This window comes from Spea bombifrons, chromosome 10 (genome assembly GCF_027358695.1).
Source record: "Spea bombifrons isolate aSpeBom1 chromosome 10, aSpeBom1.2.pri, whole genome shotgun sequence".
Classification (NCBI taxonomy): Eukaryota; Metazoa; Chordata; class Amphibia; order Anura; family Pelobatidae; genus Spea; species Spea bombifrons.
Window position 1 is genome coordinate 34,196,645 of NC_071096.1, and position 25,272 is coordinate 34,221,916.

Consider the following 25,272-nt stretch of genomic DNA (forward strand, 5'->3'; position numbering starts at 1 on the left):
GTTATTAAAGTGTCTATGCTATGTATTCTATGCAAAGGGAGGCAAAGCAGCCTGATAGACGGTCAGAGCTGTTCTAGCCACATTCCAATAAGTACGCTGAGCCGTATGTATTGTTCCATAATGTTATATAAAAATAATTGCTCCACAGCCAGACAAAAACAGGTATGTTATTGCTGAAAAATAACATTATTCCACTTTACAATACACAAAATAGCACTGAAAGAGGAGCTACAAAGTCCCAGAACCTTTTCACTTCCCTTGAGTGCAGCAGATCAGGTCCAACAAATTTCATTCATGCAGCCATAGATTCATGCCAACAGGTAAAGGCTAAAGAATCAGAGTCCAAATCGTGCCGGCGTACGGCGTGGGGTCCCGGGATCTGTTTGTTCTTTCCTTCCAGGAGTGTAGATTTTTACAGACCTGTATGTACATACAAAGCACTGGTTTAATATGGAAGTGTTTTTTGCTGTAATTAAAAGTGAAATGCCTGTACAAGAGATTGATTTAAACTGATCAACTTCAAGTTATGCTATGCAACTAAAAGGTATGTAAAGTGTTGTTTGCTGTAATAAAGAGATTTATTTATGTACAAGAAACATTCCAGAGTTTGGTTTAAACACAACTAGAAGATACATTACAGTACAAGAAACATACTATGGTTTAAACACATCAACTAGAATGTACATTACAGGACATGTAAGGGTAGATGCAAGCAGCCCCAGTAGGGCATTACTTCTACCAAGATACAGCTGCTCTTACCTGCAACCACCATCACTGAGCGCCAGACAAATACATCTAAAACAGTCACAAGAACTGTACTAGTGCATAGGTTTATTCACTAAAAAGAGAGTAGTGTGTTGCTGGAACTAGAGCAAACGTCCAGTGCTGAAGATATCACTAGTCTCGGTTTGGGGAACGCAATTGCAAGAGATGAGAAGGCGGCTTACCTTGTGCTGCTCAGTGTGCTCTTCTTCTCCTGCTCCTCTCTCCTTAAGCGTAATTGTTCTTCAGCCATCATCATCTCCTCCTCCATGGCAGACGCTTCCTCCTTCGCACGGCGTTTGTTTTCCTGCAGAGTAGAGTCAGGGTGAGGAGGATGCATATATATATATATATATATATATATATATACACACACATACACACATATATATATACACATACACATACATACATACATACATACATACATACATAGCTGTCACACTAATTCAGTCCCATCACTTCACTTACCTGTCTGGATTTGCCTGCATGTTTAATGCTGTAGAACATCGGCCCCAGTTCAGCCAACCACTCTCCGTCCACTGCTGTGACACACTGCATGTACTCCTATAGACCACGCAGAAAACATGTCAGAGATTAAGACCAATGCGGCAAAGAAAAATTACATTAAACGTTTCAAAGATATCCAGATGAAGGCAAAAAAAAATAATCATTGTAAATGCACATGGAAACATAGTGCCATTAAAATAAACAAACAAACATTGGCCAACATTAAAAACAATTCTAAAAAGCATTTACGATCGCCTCTTTTACAGCTTTCTGGGGGTTACGACTCACTCCTCTACTCCAAATAAATGACCTTGCGTTCTGTATTTGACATGTGGATATATACATTTATGGGAAGAGGGGTTTCTCGATCATCACGTGAAGGCAGATTACATTAAAAGGAAGTATACCTCACACCAAATATACAGGTGAAGTTACCTAAAAAGAGCCATTAATGGAAATACTCTATTAAATATACACATATACTGCCTGACTGTAGCATACACCAAAGACCATGAGTGCCACGTTCTACAGGTTATTGGGGATATGTATAACAGGAATCAGAATATGATGGGCACATTTATAGAAACGGTAAATTGTGTTCAAGGTACTAAACACAAAATACGGGTAATACCAGGTACTGCCTCAGGACAAAACATCATGGTTACATTTAAACAACAATCCTGCTATTCGTGTTAAACATGGATAATTGGCAAAATATCCCAATCGGCAGCTATTTGGCTCGCACCAGAATTACATACTGCCCACACTGGAACACTTCGGGTTCATTAAAAGATGCAGAAACTGATATACTTCACAATCCCTGGTGACGCTACAGATAGGACTCAAACAAACACTTAAAAGCACTTCCCCTCCCAGAGAGGCACAGTGAATAACAAAGACCACACATGAAACAAAACATAACGCAACAAGGTTATTCAAAGAAGGGAAGGAACAAATGTGTCACCAGGAATCGGCAGGGAAAAGAAGTTCCCTGCCATCCCAGGTGACACCACAGATGATAGATATACTAAAGCTGAATGGTGGGAAAGAGGAAGAAAAAAAACAACAGCTTCAAAAACTATCTGGTAGAAAAAACAAGTCTTCCTCTGCCATACAATCAAGTTTGTAACGATGGCCAAAGGTACAGAGACTTCCCCGGGCGGCAGTCCTACAGATCTTGTCAGAAGAGATGAGGAGGTGGATACTGCACAGGCAGACTAATGGCCAACACAATCCACTTGGCAATGAAGCGCTTCAAAATGCTAAAAGCTAAGGATCAGATGAAGCCACAAACAGAGGACTTTCTGAGGGGCAGGGTCTATTCCAGATAGATAGACAGGCATCTCTTAAGGTCCAGAGAGTAATGTCTCTTCCTCAGTCAACTGAAAAAAGGTTGGTAATACAATCTCCTGGTTCTTGTGGAAGGCTGACGGAACTTTGAGACTAAATTCAGGAGGCAGAGAAAGCGCTACCTCGTCCGGTTCCTTCATAGATAGAGCCTAAAGCTCGCCGCTGCGTCTAGCGGAAGTAATGGTCCCCAAAAATGCCGTCTTTGGGGACAACAAATGTAGGGAAACTTGCTGAAGAGAGGCTCAAAGGCAGGAGTGTGAGTCTCCGAAGGACCAGATTAAAGTCCCACGGTACCATCTTTGTGACAGGACGAGGTCGTGGGTGGACGATGGCCTTAGCAGAATGCCTGACAACGGGTAAGGAGGTGAGTTCAAAAGTCAGCAAAGCACTGATGGCTGAAATCTGGAACTTGAGGTTAAAGGTCAAAGTTGAAACCTCCCTGCAAAAGAAGAAGGGATGAAACCTCTTGAACCGCACCATGAACAAAACTTCTTCCAGATCTTCATGTATCTGATGGAAGTAACCCTCTTCCTACTGCAAGGTAGGGTCTCAGAAACCCCTAGCTCTCAGAATCTTCCGCTCAACATCCAGGCCCTCAGCTGGAAGATCTCGTGGTTTGGATGGAGAAAATGTCCCTGATGAAGGTGGTCTCTCAGTGCAGGCAGTCTCAGGAGGGTCCTGGAGCCGAGGTTGATCAAATCCGTATACCAGGTGTGTTTTGGCCAGTTTGGAGCGGATCCAAATCACTGATGCACGGTCGTTCTTGATCTTCTGCAGAACTTTGCATATCAGAGGAAAGGGTGGGAAGACATGGGCAAGCCCGCCAAAAGACGGTCCTCTGGATCGCGGGAAAATAAGGTCTGGAAGCCATCAGGTCAATGTCGGGCAGCCCCCGTTCTCGGACGATGAACCTTAAGGCGGCAGGATTCAGAGACCGCTCGCCTCTCGACACAGGAGCTCTAATCAAGAAATCCGTGTTTAATGCCCCCTTAACATGAATCACAATCTGGATAATGAAACAGAAAGGAGATCCTGAGAGATATGCAAAGCAGAAGAGGGTTCCTGGTAGCCCCTTGCACGTTCATATACGCCACTACTGACCGGTTGTCGGAGCTTAGCAGGGTGTTCTTGCCTAACAGCAGAGGTTCCCGATGACGCAAGGCGTTTTCCACAGCTAGCAACTCCAGGCGGTTGGAAGGAAGGAGACCAGAGGCTTTGAACAAATTTATCTCGATAGGTGGCTCCCCATCCCGTGATGCTTGTGTCATTGGTCAGGACCTCTTTGGCCCATAAGGACCACACTTTCCCCTGCAGCTAGGATGTCCCTTTGAAGCCACCAGGTGAGGGATTCTCTTACATGAGAAGGTAGTCTGATGAGCTTGTCCAGAGCGAGAAAGCTCCCACTCCAACGATGAAAAAAAAATTCTGGAGAATCCTCAGATGGGCCAGAGCCCAAGTGACTGCTTACCTTCTGGAGGCCATCATGCCCAGTCCTTATAGAGCTTTGGCGAGAAGAGAGCATCCGGCAGACAAGAGAACGAATGCTGTCTATCTTGGAAGGTGTAAGAAAAGCCTTCCCTGAGTGAGAATCCAGACATAGGCCCAGGAACGTGGCTTGCTGAGAGGGAATGGTGCTTGACTTGTCCCAATTCAGAATCCAACCTAACTCCTCCAAAGTGTTGACTATTCTTGTAAGGTGAGACTAGAGGACAGAAGCCAAATGGGCATGGATAAACCAGTCGTCGAGGTAAGGGATGACTAAAATCCCCTGAAGCCTGAAGTGAGCCGCCGCTACTGCCAAGAGTTTCGCAAAGACGCTGGGAGCTGCTGACAAACCAAAAAGAAGGGCCTGAAACTTTTGATGAATTGGATGAATAGGAATGTGAAGATACACATCTTTCAGGTCTCTAGAGACCATGAAGTTGTGGAGTTATAAGGTGTACAAAGTGGATCTTATATAGTTTCCACCTTGAACCAGACACACCAGAGGTGACAGTTTAGGAAGCACAGGTCTATAATTAAACAGAATCCTCCCAAGGCTTTTGGCATCAGGAAGACAGGAGAATAAACCCCCAGTCCTTGCTCCGGAGGAGGGACAGGAACTAGTGCCTGCAGTTCTCTGAACTGACCAATGGCAGACAACAGGAAGGCACGCCTCGTCTGGTCCTGAGGAAGGTGGTACATCAGGAAACAATCTGGAGGTCTGAAAAGGCACCGATACCCGTGCGGTATGATGCATCTCGCCCATGGGTCTCGAGTGATGGTGAACCAGCTGTCCCTGAAGAACCTGAGCCTTCCTCCCACAGGAATGCGATTGGTGTCATGCCGAGCCCTTAGGGTCCTGGGGCGCTTTGGTGAAGGAGAATCTGTCCAATCTTCCTCTCTCTGAAACCATAGCCTCTGCACTGCCCTGGAAGGTCTTGCCCAAAAGAAAGAAGCCTTCTTTTAGAATCTGGTCTTCGCTGCGGCATCCGGTGCTTGTCCCCTGTAGTTTTCTCAAACAGGGATTCAAGTTCTTTGCCAAACAGGGATTTGTCCTTAAAGGGAATACTAAGAAGTCTGTTCTTAGAGGCATTATCCGCAACGCAAGCTTTTAGCCATAAGGCTCCTCTAGCAGCAAATGAGAGAGCAGAGGCCCTGGCTGTCATTCTGATATACTCAATAGATTCGTCACATAGAAAATCCACAGCAGCGACGTTCTTGAGGATCACATCCCTGGAGGTTTTGGCAGTGATATCCTCCTCAATCTGGGAAAGCCAGACCTTAACTACCCTGGACACTGAGGCTGAGGCAATGCCTGATTTAAAACTGAAGCAGAGGCCTCAAAAGACTTCTTAACAGCTGCTTCGGCTTTCTTTTTCATAAGTCAGAGAAATGGGAACCGTCCTCAAGTGGGAATGTGTTTTTTCTGGAGACTCCCATAACAGCTATATCCCCCATAGAAGTAGCACAGAACTAAGTCCTCATCAAAGACAAACAGACGCTTAACACGCCTAGACAGGTTAAACCTTCGTTCCGGGTTCCGTTCCTGCTTGATGATATCAGACAGAGCAGGATGAACTGGAAAAGATGTATTACGTTTGGTATTACGCTGGTAAAGCGTAATATCACACTTCTGGTCGCGTGCATAGCAGACCTCACAGCGGAGATAAGGGTATCTATTTCTTCCACTGGAAAGAGAAAAGAACTTTCTTCCCCGACTTCACCTTCTTCACAAGAAACCTCCTCCACCTCTGGGTAACTGAACTCTGAATCCAAAAACTGGGACAGCTAGCGAACCAGGAGAGTGGGATTATGCGCAGCAAGGAGGAGAACTTCAGGCAAGTGGGGTAAACCTTTTTTCTGGAGTCTTGCAAGCATCTATGGCGGTTTTCATTAGAGCTTTCTTGGGCTTGTCCTCAACAGAGGGGGGTCTCAGAGTTATCAGGAGCAGACATGCTCAGCCAGGGTGCAGCAGCACCATACAGAACCGAGAATAACATACAGTGGGAATGGAATACAACAGTATCCTACTCACCCAGCCGCTGAAATAGCCAGAAATCAAGTTCCAGGGAGCAACAGTGACGAAAAGGCGCAAACATTTTCAAAACCACCAGAAAACTAGGCATTCTGCACTACCAGAAGTGCGTATCGCTCTCAAGCGGAAGGAAGAGGACCGCCATGGAGCATCCCCACAAAACACCCGGCGCCCACTGAGAAGCCCTTGAGGACAATGCCTCAGAGAAAGGGTATGTGGCGCCAGACAGCATAGCACCAGCCTACAGGTGCCGGCTCAACCTAGAGTCGTTTAAAATCACAAAAGGGGCAACGAGTCCTCCCTATCTAATGTAAGGCAGAAGAAACACTGGGGCTCACTGGGAGAGGAGGGGCTTTTAAGTGTACCCTCTCAGGTACAGAGAAGGAGTCCCATCTGTGGTGTTACCTGGGATGGCATGGAAAATAAATGTGCATTAACAGTAAAAGGAACCCAAGTGAAACCTTTGAAATCGGATGCCGACATCTAGTGGTCATTTGCAAGAACGACAACATGTCCCGTTGCAAAAAAACAAAATAATCTGCTTACCTTTGTAGTCATCACTAGTTCGTGGTACACAATATAATCAGGCGTGTATCCCATCCCAAACAGAGAGCTAGTCGGGTGCAAGTGGCATGGCATCCCTGTGCGCACGTTCACATACTCGCCGATCCCCTGGAGGAAAAATCAGGAGTACATTTTAGCTCAAAGTTCACCGCCCGCTCTGGTGTCCTCCAACAAATACCCTGGACCGCAGGGCAGTCTCTTTACCTTAAGTCTGGCAGCTTGGTGAAAATAAGCCGCACAGATGCACTTCCTCACGACATCCCAGTCTGAGCCGCAAGAGGAGAGGGGCATCCGCTGGGACACCATGATATCTTTCAGCTGGGCCCGAACTTCACGGACCTGCAAGCAAAAGGGTAGTTGATCGGGTCACATGTGCAACACAGAGAGAGCAGGGAATGCCCATACACCCCATTTAACTAAGTGTTTAGGGTAACAGTGTATTGTCACTCACCTTGCGCATGGCCTTGGCATGTATAAAGTGTTGGTTGCACCAGCCACTTGAATAGTTATTGTTTTTCCACTGAAGGAAGACATTTAAATATGTTAAGTGGTCGCTCTCTGGGACAGCAAATTTCTCTCGCACTTGGTCACTCTCCTCCTCTCGCCCCTACCAAACATTGAGAGAGAAAAAAACAGACAAATTAAGTACACATTTCAACAACTCCTGTCATTAAGTCAGTCCACATGCCACACAACTATACCCCATACCTTTGGGCGATAGAATATGGCTGGCACAGAGAGCATAGACACCACCATCAGTATCTCAGAACTGCAGCCCATGTCACACGATACAATAAGCATCTTCGAGAGGGCAGGGTCTAAGGGGAACTCAACCATAAGTCGCCCGGTGGAGGTGAGAGAGCCTAGAGACAGAGAAGACATGGGGGAAACATTAGACCGTTTGATCATACGCAACAATTGAGCAGAAATACACTTGTTTCCTGTCTTAAGCACTTGCTTTTTACCTGTGTTATCAAGGGCCCCTAGGATCCACAGCTGATACATAGAATTGAGCATATTGTCCTCTGGTGGTGGATCCATGAAATGAAAGAGAAGCAGATCCTGAACCCCCAGGGACTTAAGCAGCAGAACTACATTGGAGAGGTTTGTACGCTGGATTTCAGGGACCGTGGTGCACAGAAGTTCGTTCTTATAGGCGCTCTGTGTGTAAAGCCTGCCAGGGAGAGTAACGACACCACTGTAAAGTCATAGACTAATAATAAAAAAGGATTGTTGGGGCTTTAATAGCTTGTGGCGAACTTACCTAAAGCACTGCCCTGGCCCAGTTCGGCCTGCTCTGCCGGAACGCTGGTTGGCATTGGCCTGGCTAATAGGATAAATCTGCAAGGCATCCATGCCAATGCGGGGATTAAACACCTGAGGGGAATAACATTACATTTATTGAAATAGCAAAATCAGTGGGCCCGGAGGGATCTGACATCGCGGTGGTTATACATCTAGAATCGGGAAACACTAACCTTTAACTTGCAGTAACCTGAATCCACAACAAACATGATGCCATCCACAGTGAGGGAGGTCTCTGCAATGTTCGTGGCCACAATGCATTTTCTCACACCGTCCGGGGCCTGCAAAAGCAGAGGGAAAATAATGAAACAGAAGCACCGATCACAAATGCTCCGAGTGAAACTGTGCAGATGTTCCTGCCACCGCTGTACAAGGGTTTAACCCTGAATTATTTTTCCCAGGCTCAGAAAACTACCTAATTTCTAAACTATGACTTACAGTACTTGGTTTGGTTGTTTGTGTATAAACTTGATGCCAGGCAGTCGCTTAATTTCACGGCAATGCAAGACGCTTTGCTTTCCACCAACACAACAAAGCAAAATGCATCCTAATTAAAAGACTGTATCCTCTTAATAATCACATCTTATAACTGTGTACTGGGGATGGTTAGATTGCATTACATTTTGGGTAGCTACAATATTCTTTCTGCCTTGTTATAGGATATATTCTGCTACACACAGACACCAGTCTCATCCTGCGCAAAGATATTTTTCACCAGATGCCAATCTATGGCCAGAAAATTACTTACTTTTTGGAAAATCTTGGCCTGTAAATCAGATGGCAGCTGGGAATAAATTGGAAGGACAGCTAGGGGTGGAGCACTCTCCAACTCCCCCAAGCGTTCGATAATCTGATCAGACGTTACCTGTATGTGGACAGTAAAGGTTTTATTAAATAAAAGATAAGGAGAGGAATATGAAAAAAGACTTCAAGCTGTTAGTGTTCTCACCTCAATATCCTCTTGCCCTGGCATGAAGATCAGAATGTCACCTGCAGCTCCAGACAGGTGGATTTGTAAGGCTTGTTTCACAGCAGCTTCCACATAATCCTCCTGAGGAGTCTGCATTGAACGCACAGGTGTTAGTGGATACAAACCAACCAATGTAATAATAATGGATCGGTAAAAAGAGTACAGGCAAGTAAAACTTCAAACAATAAAGATAAACAAATGCTAGGATGACAGATGGCTGGGGCAGAGGACATGGGGAAAGTGAGCAGTGGAAGAACTGGCTTGGATGCGCACGTCCCAAAAAATGGTTGTCACACCCAGTACCTTAATTATATCTATACACATAGACTGGTAGAGAGTAGGAAGAGAGAGGTACAGAACAAGTAAAAAAAAGTGATATGGATAATTGGTGGAGGTGTATAGCACGTAGGGTAATTGCATATGACATCATGAACAGAAAATAGTAAGATTAAATAAGATGAGACACTTGTGACATTGTATCTTCACCTTGCTGAACAGGATGTCTACAGGGAATGTCCGGCCTGGAATGTGGAAAATAGGAACATTTCCAAAGAACGAAGCAAACTTCTCCGAATCCATTGTAGCCGAAGTAACGATCAATTTGAGATCAGAGCGACGAGCCACAACCTGGCAAATGGACAGTGTTAGAAATATAGCGGTGGAGGGTGAAGTATAGGGTACTGTCACAGACACAGAGATGCACATTCCTACCTCGCGTAGCAGCCCAAAAAGCACATCTGTGTTCAAGGAACGCTCATGGGCCTCATCCATGATAACAGCGCTATAATGATCAAGATCCGCCTCACGCAGAGATTCACGCAGGAGGATGCCATCCGTCATGTACTTAATAAGGGTTTTTTCCGAAGTGCAGTCCTCAAATCGGATAGCGTATCCCACCTCTTCTCCGAGGCCTACCTCCATTTCTTCACTGACACGCTTTGCCACAGACATGGCTGCCACCCTGCGGGGCTGGGTGCACGCAATCATACCATAATCTGTGTATCCGTCTTCATGCAGGTACTGAGTCAGCTGGGTAGTCTTCCCGCTGCCAGTTTCCCCTACCACGATGACAATGCTATTATCCCTGCAGGGAATAAGGGGCATGAGTGCAAACCTTTGCATTTCACATGCTAATGCTTGTAAAAGGCATGTGTGAGACAGACCGCTTACCTTATCACTGTGAGCAGCTCCTGCCGTACAGCAAATATTGGCAGGTACTGCCTCTGCTCCATCAGACTCTTCTTACGAGAAAATTCACTGCTCGCCTCGCTGCGTTCTCGCATGTGGTCTGCAAATTTCTGTTCTGTTCTGATATATTAAGATATATGGGATATTGTCATGATTTTTAATTACATGATTGTAAGCTTGTTTGAGCAGGGCCCTCCTCACACGTTGTTTCTGCAAGTCAAATTGTTATGCTATACACTACTTGTTATGTCCTGTCTACCCATTGTACAGCGCTACAGAATATAGTGCTATATAAAAAAAATGTAAGAATAATGCATACAAATAGTACCAAATCAGCTGTTTTGCTAACAATTAACAAATCTAGCCAAATATTTCCTTTTCATGCCAGAATATCTCCAGTTAGTATGACTGTACCTGTAATCCACTGCTCCATCTTCAGTGCTTGGCTGTTCAGGATCATCCTCCTTCTTCTTGACACCCATGATGTCCCCTAGTTTGGTTCCAGCCAACTCCCAGTGCTTGTGCTGAGCCTGAAGCAATAAGTCACCGTTACAAATATGTCCCTATTGACAGAGCCCCCCCCATCCCACATACCGCTGAAAAAAATGAACAAGTCCTTTCAACTGTAGCAGCTACAAACTGGATTCCAAAACTGACACATCCCAATGACCCTCCTAATTGCAATCCTGCAAACAACTGAAGCTCAAGGTTTTACCTTTTTACGCTCCTTCTGCTCCCGGTGCTTGCGGACCAACTGACTGCCTTTGCGAGAGATGATGGCCATATCTGAAGTTGGATCCCGCACTGGGATCACCGGCTCAGGCTAAATATTGCAGAGGAGAGGATTAACAGTTACAAAACATCTCAATAGTTGCATAGGTTCTTATCATTTTCCACTATTTCTATCTCCAAGAGGCACAGCATTCCCCTTCCCATATCTGCGCACTGCTCAGAAAGTCTGTCCACCCTGATATGTGTACCTTTTCAGCCAGTCCTTCTGACAATCTATCCTCCTCGACATCTCTGCAGGCATTGTCATCTTACAAAGTATCCAGATATTTTACAAAACTTCTATGCACACCCTACCATTTCAGAGTAGCTCTTACCTTGCAAACACATTCACGCTTGATTCTCTAAAGTTCTGCTCATGAGACATATCTCGTACATCACAAATCAGCACTGCCCATGCACCAACTACCATTTCTACTGCAAAAACATTGTACCTGCTTGGTAAACACAATACGTCCATCCAGAAATGGGGGCACCAGGTTGTGGACCAGAAGATGCACTTTAGCAGCATTATCCTCTTCAAAATCATCATCCACTTCTAGTCTTTGGACCACACCACTGGTCAGCATACGATTTGTTTCCCAGCGCTCATTATCCTGCACAAAAGGAAAGGTCACAATGAAAAGGCATCTATATGATGTGCTTTGCATATCAAATGCGCGTCGCAACACTCATGAAGCCAACCCCACAACATCTTATAAACTTGAATAAAGTGGGTGAAGAAGGAAGTCTTTGAAAGAGTTGTCTAGGAAGGAGGTGTAATGGATGATCGAGAGAAAGGTCAGGTTTACTTTAAAAGGCGACAAGCATTGGCTTGATGCGATCATTACCTCGTTGATTTGCCTCCTCTGGGCAGACACTCTTTTGTGATTCTGTTTCTGGAGAAGCTGTTCCCTCTTCTTCACATAATCCTGAGAGGTTGCGCTCAAGGCATTGTGATACTCATCAAATCCTTCATCCATCATGTACCAGTCTCGGTCTGCTTGCTGCAGGGGGAGAGCAAATTATGACCTCCAGCAGACAAAAGGAGATGCATAAAGACACACAATGGCTGGACAGGAATAAAGCACTTTTTTTTTTTTTTTTTTTTTTTTTTACTTACCCTCTGGTCCTCCTCCCATTGCCTTTTATCATCCTCCGACATAAAGTCAATGCTATCCTCATCTGTTTCATGCTTACCTGGTAATCAAACAGTTACACAGAATAGCAATTACACATGTGGAATTCGCATTTAGGGAAACAAGTGGAGAGGAGAGCCCTGGTCAACACACTTACTATCAACAAATGGTCCATGTGTTAATGTGAAAGGTTCAAAGATAACAGTAACTACTGTGAACCAAAAAGAAAAGTACTTCCAAACTCTGACTGCAGCTTATACTCTAATTTCTTCTTACCTTTGCCCTGTGAGAGTCGCGGGGTGGCGCCTAGATGTCGTCGTTCTGAGGCCCATTCATTAAATTTGTAAGACGGTGTGGGGAGAGGGGTATCGTCTGTGTACTGGAGCCTCACGGAGCTGCAAACATTACATTAAGAAGTTTTACAGAAGCGTTTGGGCATCATGTAGTTTGACAGGTCAACAAGTGAACAGAAATTCCACAAAGACATTTAGATAACGTTCAGCATCAATTTAAAGTAACTGGTAAGTCAAATTAATGTGTGTTTAAATTACCTTATTGCGTCAGACAATATGGTACAATCTAGCAAGTGGATAACTTTACTAATAAAGCATTTCACCTTCACCTGGGGCTTACTGTACAAGTGCAACATATGAAATATAGCCTACAGAATCTAAATAAAGTCTAAGCTTAAAACAAAACGGCACTTTGAGTTTCCTGCACAGTGACATCAGAATATAAGCACATAGTTGAAAAGACAAATTCATGTTCCTGGTACGCATACTATAGAAGAATGTATATTTAAATACTATGTTTATACTGTAATATATTATTAATATATTAATACTGATTGGTTACTTGAAACAGCCAATGAGTAGAAGCAGTTTTCACACATGAACATAGGGGTCTGAGCAGACAACTGCCCACAACTTACACCGCGACAGTGCTAGAGCTGACTGGAGGTGAATATATCATATGGAAGGGGAAGTGTTCAACTGAACACAACTCCTACACAGCATTTAGCTTGGTATTGTGGAAATGGGCAAATGCTAACAGAAAATATGAAAATTTTAAGGGACCACACAGCTATCATATGCATTAAAGTGCATATGATGGCTGGGGTGTCACAGTTACATAGTAACATAGTTAGATAGGCTGAAAAATGGCATGCGTCCCTTCAATAGTTATAGCAACTGGCTTCACAGAATTTAACTGGCTTCACATTTTTACACCATCCTTTCAGTGTAAGTAAACAGTAATACTGTATTGATTTAATTCTATTCATGTCTTTTTAAGGTAGATGTATTGAAACAAATGATTCACAAGGTAGCAAACTGCTGGGTGTCAAATACACCCATTTCTGATATACCGTATTTGGTCGATTATAAGACGACCCTGATTATAAGACGACCCCCCAAAATCTGAATATTATTTTATGAAAAAAAAAGAAAAAGCCTGAATATAAGACGACCCTATAGGAAAAAAGTTTTACCAGTGAATGTTAATTCATGTAAACTATGTGAACAATTGTTTGTTAATAAAAGCTATGATTGAGAAAAATATTTTGTTTTTATTTCCTTTTTTTCAACCTGCCCCCCCCTAGTTATGCACATCTGCCCCCAGGCTTGCCACTCTGCCACAGAAATGCCTTATACCCCATATATTCCACTGTGCCCCATGATATGCTTTTTGACCCCCAATGTGCCACTCTGCCTCCGGAATTGCCTTATACCCCTATATGCCACTCTGGCTCTACACGCTGCCCAGACTAAGCACCGGTAAGTTGGGGGGGGGGCATAACACAGGAGCATCCAGGTCCCCTGCATCGCTGCGGGGGATCTGGATCTTAGTCTCATAGTCAGACCTATTTGAGGTCTGATTATAAGATGACCCCGATTATAAGACGAATGGTATTCTTCAGAGTCTTATAATCGAGCAAATACGGTATTGGCATTGCTCTCAAGTTTTCGCATGACCAATTTTAATCCTTTCACTACCCTTCATTACCCTTCAGATGTACCAGTACGTCTTTAAACCTTCTGAAAAGAAGCCCATTAGGACATACATCATGATGTGAGTTTGTTGCAGCAGCAGGGACATTTCCCACTGGCTTCCTGCCATGTAAAGTCATGCTAAGTAGATCACTCATGAAATAGTAAAAATATATATATATATTTTAAACAAAATAAAAGATTTCCTTACCGCTCTCTCCTAGAGCTCTCCCTGTCATTGCGATGGCTTCGATCGGAGTCTCTGCTTGATGGGGTAGGTGAAGGAGACTCCCAGTGAGAGCGCTGGGATCCTCCATACCCGCTTTCATCCTCTTCCCATCCTGAGCGCGAGGGTGTTGAGGAATCTAGAAACAAGACGACGAAAGGTTCAACCACACAATCTGAAGGGAAACTGTACGTAACAGGGAAACTGATGAACCAAATGGGTTATCTACCTCTAGGTCTGTGCCTTGGACTCTCGGGTTCCCCTCGCCTTGAACTTCTCTCAGAACCACTGTCCCTTTCTGACCTACTGTGCCTGCTACGATCATCTGTCAAATAAATTAGAATATAAAGTTACGAGGAGCAGAATAAAAATATTCCAAACACAAGCAATGCTCTGGTTCGGGCCTCAGGCTACCTCGATCTCGACTGCTGCGCTCTTTTCTGCGTTGTCGATCATCTTTGGATGAGGCGTATACTCCATGTTCTCTTCTGTCGCGCTCTCTCTGACGGCTCCGGGCCAGGTACTCTTCGTTTACCCCACCAGTATAAGAAGGTGTTTCCACGCGTGGTTTTCTGTAATGCCTAAATGCCAACATACTAAAGGGTCAGAGACCAAATGATGTGCCAAAGAAGCCTACAGAAGCCTCAGAACTATTTATACATTTGTCACTCTATTTCTAGTAATGTTCTGGATTCTAAGTGTTGAGCTCACCTGTTTTCTTCTCTCACACACTAAAAATTGCTGGGACATATTGCCAAAGAAACAAAATAAAATAAGGGAGAACCCAGCCATCCATATCGTGTATACATGGATGCTCCCCATTATATGATCAGTTGTAAAGCTCCACTTTGATACATGATCATGAATCCTGTGAAATGATGTTTGTACAGAACAATGACCTACAATTTACATAGATTCCTACCATAGCATAACATCTGCGTGGTCTGTCAAGGCAGACACCAGAATTCAGTACTACTGCAAGCTACTTTACCATTAACAAAGACACTTCTGATGCCTCCACAGTAACACAACTTTACATAGTACAAAACCTTGCTTATCAACCACCTTCTCTTACCTGTCCCCGTGACTCCCCCGGCTCAATCGGTCACCGGCTCTGTCGGAATTCCTATCTTTCTCTTCTAAATCTTTAGTGGTAACTTTTGGTTTCTTGTCTCCTTCTTGCCTCTCCTTCTCTTCCCGTTCTTTTCGTTTTTGTGCGGCCAGCAGATCCAACCCCAATAGGGAGGAACGCGGAGCTGGCATTTTAAACACATGCTGCTCGCTACTTGAGCTCTTTTTCTTTAACACCAGCCCTCCTGTCTGTTCCGAGGGGTCACTGCCCTCCAGCCTGTGTAGCGATAAGTCGTCTTCCATGATAACGGTGGATATGAAGTCTGCTCCTCTAGCACCAGCCACGCTTTTAAACCCAAGATTTCTGTAATAGCACACAAAAATGTAACATCAGTCAATATACAAGTTTAAAGATAATTACAATCCATTAACTACACGCTGCTCCAACCAGCACTAAATGTTTAGCCAGGTCTTATTTGGAGATGTATTTGCAGATTCATTTACTGAGCTTCCCCTGCATGGCTGATAAGGAAATAAAAAAAATCTTGATATTTGAGAGGGCTGCAAAAATCAGTTCTGGACAATAGTGCTGTATGCAGCAATTACAATGAGAACCAAGTTCCTGGCGAGGTTTCTGTATATAACATTCCCTGCTGTTAATAATTAAGCGTGTACATGGTAATTACACTAGGATATAAAACAAAAATATCAATGGAAATATCGTATTTGGTCAATTATTTACAGTTTCCTTATCAAAAATATCCACTATATCACTAAGCACAAACTCCTTAGCCGACATGTATTGCTCACTGAGAAAATACCCTGCATACTGGAGCTCCATAACAGACGACGTTATAGCATATTTCGTAAGCTCCCCTTCCCATCCTAATAACCCAGCACCATACAGTAGTAACGAGCAGTGCGTGGCCACCTGCTTATGCCCACAGCTACAAACAGCACACAGAATTACCATACAAAGCTCCCTACGTGTGACACCCGCGTGTCGTGTACACGAAAATCCAGCAACACGCTTACATTAAAGCCGGTCATCCGCACTGTAAATAGCTCAGCTGCAAACTATGGGCGCCGCCATTATCCCACAATCCCGCGACACTCTCAATAAACTTTATTGCTCAAAGAGCATACTGTACTTCCGCCTGTGACAAACTTCCGCCCTCCGAGTGGCCAACCTTGTACAGAGTACTGCCGGGGGACATATTGTTATGGGGACAAAGGGTCAAAGAGCCTCAGCCAAGGGCAGAGACCCAACAGCGCCAGCACAGCCAGGGAGAGGAGTTGGGAAGGAGGGTAACAGTGAGCAGGGGGCACGACGTGGGGTAACACGGGAGCCACTTGCTGTATGTAGAACAAGTTGGAAAAATACATTATATATATATATATATTCCATACACTCACAGCCAATGCGATACATGCAGACAAAAGAACCACACTGTATATTAAACAATACACGCAGCTCTTCTTTAACCCCTTCGTGACCAGACTGCTTTTCGGTGTTTGCACCCTTCGTGACAATGGCTGTTTTCACCTTTCTGCTGTAATTTTCTTCTCTCTCATTTTGCACACAACACACACACACTCACACTCTCTCTCTCTCTCTCTATATATGTATATATTGGGGGATTTCAGGACAAGAAATGTCTTTCTTTACATACCATTAGTTTTATATGATATTATCTAGTTTACTATACAAAAAATAATAAAATCTGGTGAGAATAGAGGGGAAAAATTACTTTTTTAAAAAATTAATACATCTTTTACTCATCTACAAAAGCTAATGAAACAAACCTGCTAAATATATTCTATTTGTCCTGCACTTAAAAATAGTGCACTTAAAAATTATTTAAAAATCGGTTATTCTGCCCCTATGTCCTATTTGAGACATCTTGGAAGACGGCCAATTCAATTTACCCCAGCAAACCATATATTTTATATATTTTTAACCCTTTACATGCACTAATACTATCACCAGCCTTTGTCAAAGTTTGTGACAGTATTTTGTTTTGGGGGGGATTAAACACACATTGTGAATTTGAATTAATTTAGAGCTTCTGGTATATGTCGCTGCCAAACAACCACCGAATATGTGTTCAGCAACAACTCTTGAGTACAGTAATACCCGCCATGAATGGGTTTGCCGGGTTGTTTGGGGTCTAAAAGGTGACATTTGGGACATGCGCAATTCAGTTTTTCAAGTTGGAATTTTAAAATTTGGTATTTCCTGTTTGGGACATCTTTCAAGCCGACCAATTATCTTTACCCCAAGAAAGCCATATGTTTTTAAAAACCAGACACCCAACGTTGGTATTTTAACCCTTTACATGCACTAATTCTGCCATCAGCCTTTGGCAAAGTTTGTGGTAGTAAATACATTACATAAAATTACTACCACAAACGTTTACAGAATGGAATTAATGAGAGAACCGGGAGCAAAAGGAAAAATGTATGTTTGCACATATGCCTTTAACCCCTTTTCATGCCACCAATTCAACACACCTGTTATGTTTCATATAATATCTTAGGCTGAGGCTTTAGTGACCACACCACTGCTTCAGATTCTCCCACATGCATGACAGGGCTAGGCAATGCAGGCTGTTATGAGCGGCAGCTCACACAAACCTGCGCAAAGATGTCCCAAATATTACAAAAATGACCATATGTCAAAATTCCAAGATAAAAAAGTGAGATGCATACCCCAAAGTGGCTTTTTGGGACCCAAACAACCTATACATGGGTATAATGTACTGGGATGTTGCCAAACACATATTGGGTGCTGTTTGACAGTGACATATACGTTCATACCTGAAGTGTGTAAAATAAATAGGACATGGCAGCAGGATGACCAGATTTATTTTTAAAAAAATATGGTCTGAAATAGCAACATTCTAGAAAACAAAGGGTATTTCTAAACTCAGGTCACATATAAGAATCTATTTAGTGGGTTTTTATTAGCTTTTGTAGACGAGTAAAACACTCCTTTAAAAAACACTTCTTGTAAATTAGATGATACGATCAAAATATAGAAAAAGATCCAATATAAAAGAGATTGGATGATCTCTGAGACTCTTTCCTTGCACACTGAGCCTGACTCATCCAGCATGCAGGAAGTGACATCATTGCATGCTGGACCAGTCTGCACACAGCACAGCACAGACACACCACTCCTGCAACATGTTTGTGGGCACAGACAGTCTATTCGGGGCACCGTTAAGCTGTCGGAAAAATGGGACGTTGGCAACTATGTAACTGCTATATATAATTAAGTAAAAATAAAGTTTCAGACACAAATTATGTGATGTAATACAATATATTTAGCAAAAAGAGGAGGAGACTTTTGATACTGATAGCTTCTTCCCAAGCTCAGTGTCAAAATTCAAAGAGGTTTACAACATACATATAGCAGCACCGATTTAATTTTTAATAAAGGAACAAGTCACTTCCTATATGACCACCCTGGCAAGCTGGGAAGGCCAGGGTTTATGTGCACTGGTTTGAAAACATGCGCACCAAACCCTATTTCATCTCCATGAGCACTTTATTCCATGGCACTCAATTCATCCACAGACTGTGGCAAGAGTCCTTGTGTCCTATGCAGAGATTGTGTACAGCTATCGTTACTTCTTAGCTTTAGGTCTGTGATCAGCACCTACTGCATCCGAGACAGATGAAAATCCCTCCTCCCTGCAGGAAAGCGCCAGGGAAAAAAGATTATAGAACATAAAATAAAAATACAAAATCAATAACACATTGACACATGCATATCAGCTTTACAACTTACATAAGCAGGTTCCTCAATTCCCGTGTCACCTTTCCCACAACAGGTGGCCCCTGGTAGGTGAGTGCCGTATACAATTGCACCAGCGAGGCTCCTGCGCGGATCTTCTCTAGAGCATCAACACCGTTACTTACCCCTCCCACTCCAATTATAGGAATTTTCCCTAATTGGGAAAAGAAACATGATTGGAAAGTGTTTGCCTGGGCAAGGGGGCGAGCAAGCAATGTTACACCCTCAGATCTCACCTGCCGTCAGAGCGTACATTTCTCTTACAGTTTCTGTCGCCATGTCACGTAAAGGAGCACCGCTTAGTCCCCCGGCCTCACAGCTCAGAGGGTCCTGTAGGGTTTCTGGCCGGCTAATTGTAGTGTTGGTAACTATCATGCCATCAATGCCAAGCTGTAGAGAGAGAGTTTACAACAAAACATCGTTATACTTAAACCAGAACCGCACATTAAAATTGGTATTTTGTGGGTTTGTTTTTAATTTAGTCACTCACAATCAGTAATCCCACTAGTCTGTCCAGATTACTCATCATCACCATGCACATTGTTACCCTTAAACCCATGCATGCCTGCCACTTTAGCCCAAACACAACGATAAGGTGTGATAAAGTGTTGCTGTGCTTGAGATGAGGCATAGTCCTGATGCTTACACAAAAAGAAAGGTTGGAATGCAGCACTCAGCAGTGAAATGGTGCACGAGCCAGGGTACCACCAAGTCCCTCAATAAATCCAAAATAAAGAAGCAGAGGCTCAGCACTCAAATGATAAAGTGAGTTTATTTCACGCGTGAAATAAACTCACCTTATCATTTGAGTGCTGAGCCTCTGCTTCTTTATTTTAGTCCTGATGCTTGTAATGAGGTGTACTGCTGATGCTCGGGGTGCCGTGCGTCGGCATGTCTGTGATGGGGAGTCCCGTGCCAAGGTTTGATGTGCATTGCTGTGATGGGGTGTGCCGTGCATTGGCGTGTCTGTGACGGGGAGTGCCATGCCAAGGTTTGATGTGCGTCGCTGTGATGGGGTGTGCTGTGTGTTGCCATGCCTGTGACAGGAAGCTTGGTATGTTGCCATGCCAAGGTGTGATGTGCATTGCTGTGCGTTGCAGCGCCTGTGACGGTGCTTGCAATCAGATGTTGCTGTTCAGTTCCGTCACAGGCCCAGCAACACACAGCAGTGCACACCAAGCATCAGCAGTACACCTGAAGCAAGAATCAGCTGCACAACTGAACACAAGTTAACTTTAATTAACACTTGCTCTTTGTGCTGTAAGTGTCAGAATGTGGCTTGTGGATTGGGCAGGGTAGGGCATTACCTCTGTCACTACAATAGCAATGTCCTCTTTAGCAGCTTTTGTCAAGTCAGGTGCAATCTTCACAAGCAAAGCCGGACGATGTTCACACTTAAGAGCATCCCGGGCTTTTACTACCTATAAAAATATATATATAAGATGATCACACAGTGAGCAGTGCTCACACCTGCATAGAGGTGGACAGACGGTCACACGCACGGTTTTGTACAATACCTCGGCCAGGAGGTGACGAAGCTGGTCCTTGCCCTGCAGATGTCTCAAGCCAGGGGTGTTGGGACTTGACACGTTAATTACTAAGTAGTCAGCAAGCGGTCCAAGCTCTTGCACTCCCTTAATGTAATCAGCAGCTGAATCCTCAGATGTTTTGTTCTTTCCAAGGTTTATACCAAGTGGCATCCCTCCTGTCAACAGAGAAAGTTGCAGACTACAGCTAGCATAAAAATTCAACAGGGGTATTTAATGGGGTTTACATCCCGTGTGTGGGGGGGTATAAAACGCGCCATGAGCACAGGCGATTAATAAGAACTGACCTGCTGTTAGCGTCTTTTGCTTCTCTCTCCTTTCTACCAGACGCTGCCGCACAACTTCAATTCCATGGCTGTTAAACCCGTATCTGAAGAGTCAAGCAAGAAGTGAGCACTTATCTCAAGGGTGAACAACACACTATATTGTGCGTGGTTTTATTTACCTGTTGATTACAGCCCGGTCCTGCTGCAAGCGAAACACTCTTGGTTTGGGATTCCCGTCCTGGGGCATTGGAGTCACACTTCCAACTTCCACAAATCCAAAGCCCATTTTATAAAGTCCATCCACAGCCTCTCCATGCTTATCAAACCCAGCAGCTATACCCACTGGGTTCTTGAACCTGTGTCCTAAAACCCTCACCTCCTAGGAAATAAAACATGGGGCATAGAAGATATGGCACCGGATGTCCTCATGGGATGTAATAGAAGCGGGTAAAGTCCTATTACACTGCTTCATGCATCTTTTAATCCAAGCTGTTAATAAGGTGAGCCGACAAGTAAGAAATTGCATACTAAAAGGTAGTTTCATTTTATTTTATTTAGACACGCTACAGAAAATCCCAGTCGTGGGGTTACTCACAAATACCCGCACGTACAGGTTACAAGCATGTTTATTAAAAGTCTGCGCAGGCTAAAGAGCTGCTGCAGAATCCGCAGGACTCTCGCTCTGCAGCAGACACTAGTATAGTGAACAGGAATGCTACTTTAATTAGAACGTCCAAATACAACATGTTACAGGGAATGTAAGGTTACATTCGGTGACAGAAAAATTATCTTGTCGCTCCACTGTGGAACAAACCCTTATGGAGAATACCTACCAATTCTTCGGAATCATGCTGATTAAGTTGGGGTACCAGCCCAAGAGCTAGCAGCCTTATAGACAAGGTATGCGCTAGCTCAGGTGGCACCAGGCGCTGCAATGTTGGCATCAGATACTTTTCATAAAAGCGCTCATCTCCCTTTATGGCCAGGAAGGACGTAAAAATTAATCCTCCCCCTCCCAGCACAATAAAGGCATCCTTCAGCCGGCGCTGCAAGAATAAATAACAGTGATGTGTATGTAGTGGAGAGGCAAAACAGTGAGTGCGCCCAGGTTAATGGGCACAGTATGGGCAAGGGTAAAGGCACAGAGAAACAGGGCAACGGCACTTTAATGCAAAGAATGCATACTGGGTCACAGAGGGCAGGTGGTGGCACAGAAACACGTAGTGGCATATAAATAGGAGTCTGAAAGTCATGTGGTAAAATACCAAATATATACAAATATAAAATGTATGTATATAAATAAATATGTATATACTGAAAACTGGGAGATACTGATGTGTAGGTTGTCGATTTGAGTTTCTATATCGATACAAAATTGGAAGATTTAAAGAAAAAAAAAATGACCTGGTTATGTAGCACAGAAACTTACCTTCACGTGTGCTGCCAGCATTGTTACTTCCGATGGCCGTGACGAGCACGCACCGCGTCGGCTATAAACCCGATGTCGCCATTTTTAATTTGGGCAAAACTTAGCTTTTGCAGCAGAATCGCGACTATATACCTTCCTCTTGATACACGATGAATACATGATCTCTTAGGCAACGCATAGAGTAATGTCCATTCAGTCAAATATAGAAATTACGATTCTTGTTAACGATTCAGAAATTCTGCTGTATTTTCCGAACTGGCAAATTGTATAATGTTTACAATATAAAGAAAGACATATTACTAGCAGCACTAGTAATAGGTTACTAGAACCAGTAATATCCTGATGGATATGCTTCACCTCTGCACCATCGTAGAATTGTATGTTTGTAAAGATATTAACTTGGACCCCTGAGAGCTACTACTGAGTTGCTGCTGGGTTCTATTAAGCTCTTAAGAGTAACGTTGATATATCATCTAGTCCATGGACAGACAACGTAAGGAGTTCTGAAGAAATGCGCCATATGATAGTTAGCAAACTAAAGTATTTAACATGTACAGCGATCCGGAATATGATGGTACTAAATAAAAAAAATACATCATCACATGATGGGTGTATGGAATCTTTTAAATGATCCCCTGTCAAGAAGCAGCCGGTATACCAGCTCTGGACCAGAACAGGCCAGGGTTTGACATGGCTGTTAGAGGCAGGGCATTCGCTGAAAAGGGCAAAGCATTTAAAACAAAATTCACATTTTGCTGCGCTGACATAGTCACATGTATGTATGTATGTATGTATGTACGTAGTTATATTTTAGCGCTTTATAGTATGATAAAAGGCAGAAACAAACAAGTGCAGTCATATAAAAAACACAGCAGTCACACAGACATTATAATCTAGGTACAGCCTAACTACAACAGAAAACTGCCATTTGCTTGCCGACGCAGAGTTGGTTTGGAGGTATACAGAAAAACAGAATGGATAATTCACAGATTTCAATAATACGAGGAAGAACTGCAGTGAGTAAAGGCAGGGATAGGAGCTGTATTTATGTTTATTTGAAAAATATTACTTAGAAATAAAATACAATGTTAAACAATGCAACTTCCTGTTTTAATTAAGAACAACCTTTAGTAAACAATCAACAAAGCATCTCTAACTGTACGTGAACATTTATGATTACTACAATTGTTGCATCACCTTCTGAAAACATAAACACAATGGAAACTTGAGTACCATATTTCATACTATTTAACAGCTCTATTAGGGCTATACTTCTTCCTTGATTGAACATCAACTCCCATGACTTTAACCAACGATTGGCAGATATCCGTGGGAATAGGTGGAGAGCTACAGATTGGCTACCCCCATACTGTACCCCCACACAGATTTGTATATAAAATAAGAGCACCATCAATCATTATTATCGAAGCTAGATTTGGAATACTTTTTGTACCACGTTATCACATCTAAGCCACAGAAGGCATGAATAATTGAAAACACATGTTCCTAACATAACTGTATATTTTATCAATACATCATTCGCTGACATGGCTGGTCATTAAAGTCTCAGCAATATGCCGTACGCTTCAACAAATCCTCTTGCAAATGTGAAACCAATATTCAAATAACAGCAAACACAAAGCACAAACATACAGTACACTAATGAGAACACAATGTGTGCTAAGCACAGAGCAAACACACAGCACAAACATACAGCATACTAATGACAGCAGGCAGCATATAGTAGGCACGCACGTCAAATACGCTTCCAAGGGCAATAAAGACGTGACAAAGCTGCTATCTGCCTCTACCCCACGGCAGAATCTGGCCTCTCTTACATACGTTCCTTTAACATCCATCTTTGCCGACGGATTCCAAGGGTTATTTTGGTAATTTACTAGTTGAATTTTGGTGCAAATAAATACATCTGTATAAAGTGTACATTACACTGGTAATGCTCTTCATACATATCCTGGATTATAAGATCGTTTAAGCAGGAGTCCCCTCACTTTTTGCTTCAGAAAAGCCAAATTACTATTTGATGTATGACGTGTTATGTTCTGTTTACCCATTGTAAAGCACTGCGGAATATGATGTCACTATATAAAATCAGTACAAATATAACAATACACAGTTCCATGGATTCTGATGCATGCGTTGCATGGCACAAAACTAAGAAGCTCCAGATCTCTTCGGCAGATGGTTAGGCAACGGCTGGCATCTCAGGGAAGGGCCAGACGCCGTGCTAAGTACAATTCCATCCAGTTCTGTTCAATACACATACGACTTAAGAGATATCTTAAAAAGTCAATTAAAAAACGCCTTTCCATTCATGCTCACAGCTTCTGAAAGGCATCAACTTCAGGCACCGCATAACTACCCTGTCACAGTATTTATTACGAAATAAATCATTGTGGTCTTGCTTTGGTCTGCAGAACTTTGCATCCTTGCAAAAGATTTATGGATATCGCCCTCCCCTGTTGCGTTTGCCCAGTTCTTCTCATTTTCATATACACATTTGCTAGCTATCACATTTTTTGGGAGCTAACTTCCTTGTCACGGCTCCTCTGTGGGATTCCCTGGCCGACACGTTCAGATAAGGATGGGCAGAGCACTAGCCCTGCTAACTTCTGTAGTTTTGTTATGGTCCCAGCATGGGGTATGTAGCCCGTCACTATGCCAGGGGCCCAAAATCTCCTTTCTAGAGTCTTGTTACCAGTTCCTGCTGCATAGAACAAGTTACTGGGGTGCGAGAGACTCTTGTCTGGCATGTGGGGGGCGACTGGCTAATGTGTCTGGGGAGTTTGTGCTGGCTTTCCTGGCACAGCACTTGAACTATTCATCCACGTGGTGGGTCAGACAAGGAACCA

The 25,272-nt window shown here is 43.5% G+C and overlaps 2 protein-coding genes and 1 long non-coding RNA gene across 3 annotated transcripts; all 3 read right to left on the reverse strand.

The window, feature by feature from the left end:
* Nucleotides 1-108: 108 nt before the first annotated feature.
* Nucleotides 109-16,501, reverse strand: LOC128466995 (pre-mRNA-splicing factor ATP-dependent RNA helicase PRP16-like). Its single transcript, XM_053448490.1, has 26 exons — nucleotides 16,394-16,501; nucleotides 15,363-15,722; nucleotides 14,702-14,868; nucleotides 14,517-14,612; nucleotides 14,273-14,426; nucleotides 12,350-12,468; nucleotides 12,058-12,134; nucleotides 11,786-11,941; nucleotides 11,390-11,551; nucleotides 10,882-10,989; nucleotides 10,581-10,696; nucleotides 10,149-10,286; nucleotides 9,690-10,062; nucleotides 9,465-9,605; nucleotides 8,958-9,068; nucleotides 8,757-8,873; nucleotides 8,182-8,289; nucleotides 7,968-8,080; nucleotides 7,669-7,877; nucleotides 7,412-7,566; nucleotides 7,155-7,310; nucleotides 6,908-7,042; nucleotides 6,686-6,811; nucleotides 1,234-1,329; nucleotides 948-1,069; nucleotides 109-420 (listed from the first exon to the last, which is right to left on the reverse strand). Exons 2-26 carry the CDS (start codon nucleotides 15,659-15,661, stop codon nucleotides 336-338), a joined length of 3,639 nt encoding a protein of 1,212 aa, XP_053304465.1. The 5' UTR covers nucleotides 15,662-15,722; nucleotides 16,394-16,501; the 3' UTR covers nucleotides 109-335.
* A 1,804-nt stretch (nucleotides 16,502-18,305) lies between these two features.
* Nucleotides 18,306-18,616, reverse strand: LOC128467205 (uncharacterized). Its single transcript, XR_008345697.1, has 2 exons — nucleotides 18,506-18,616; nucleotides 18,306-18,460 (listed from the first exon to the last, which is right to left on the reverse strand). It is a non-coding gene; the product is annotated as an uncharacterized LOC128467205 (long non-coding RNA).
* A 48-nt stretch (nucleotides 18,617-18,664) lies between these two features.
* On the reverse strand, nucleotides 18,665-22,482 carry DHODH (dihydroorotate dehydrogenase (quinone)). Its single transcript, XM_053448757.1, has 9 exons — nucleotides 22,403-22,482; nucleotides 21,807-22,019; nucleotides 21,153-21,352; nucleotides 20,995-21,077; nucleotides 20,678-20,865; nucleotides 20,468-20,581; nucleotides 19,397-19,550; nucleotides 19,155-19,314; nucleotides 18,665-19,057 (listed from the first exon to the last, which is right to left on the reverse strand). Exons 1-9 carry the CDS (start codon nucleotides 22,421-22,423, stop codon nucleotides 18,991-18,993), a joined length of 1,200 nt encoding a protein of 399 aa, XP_053304732.1. The 5' UTR covers nucleotides 22,424-22,482; the 3' UTR covers nucleotides 18,665-18,990.
* Between the last annotated feature and the right edge of the window lie 2,790 nt (nucleotides 22,483-25,272).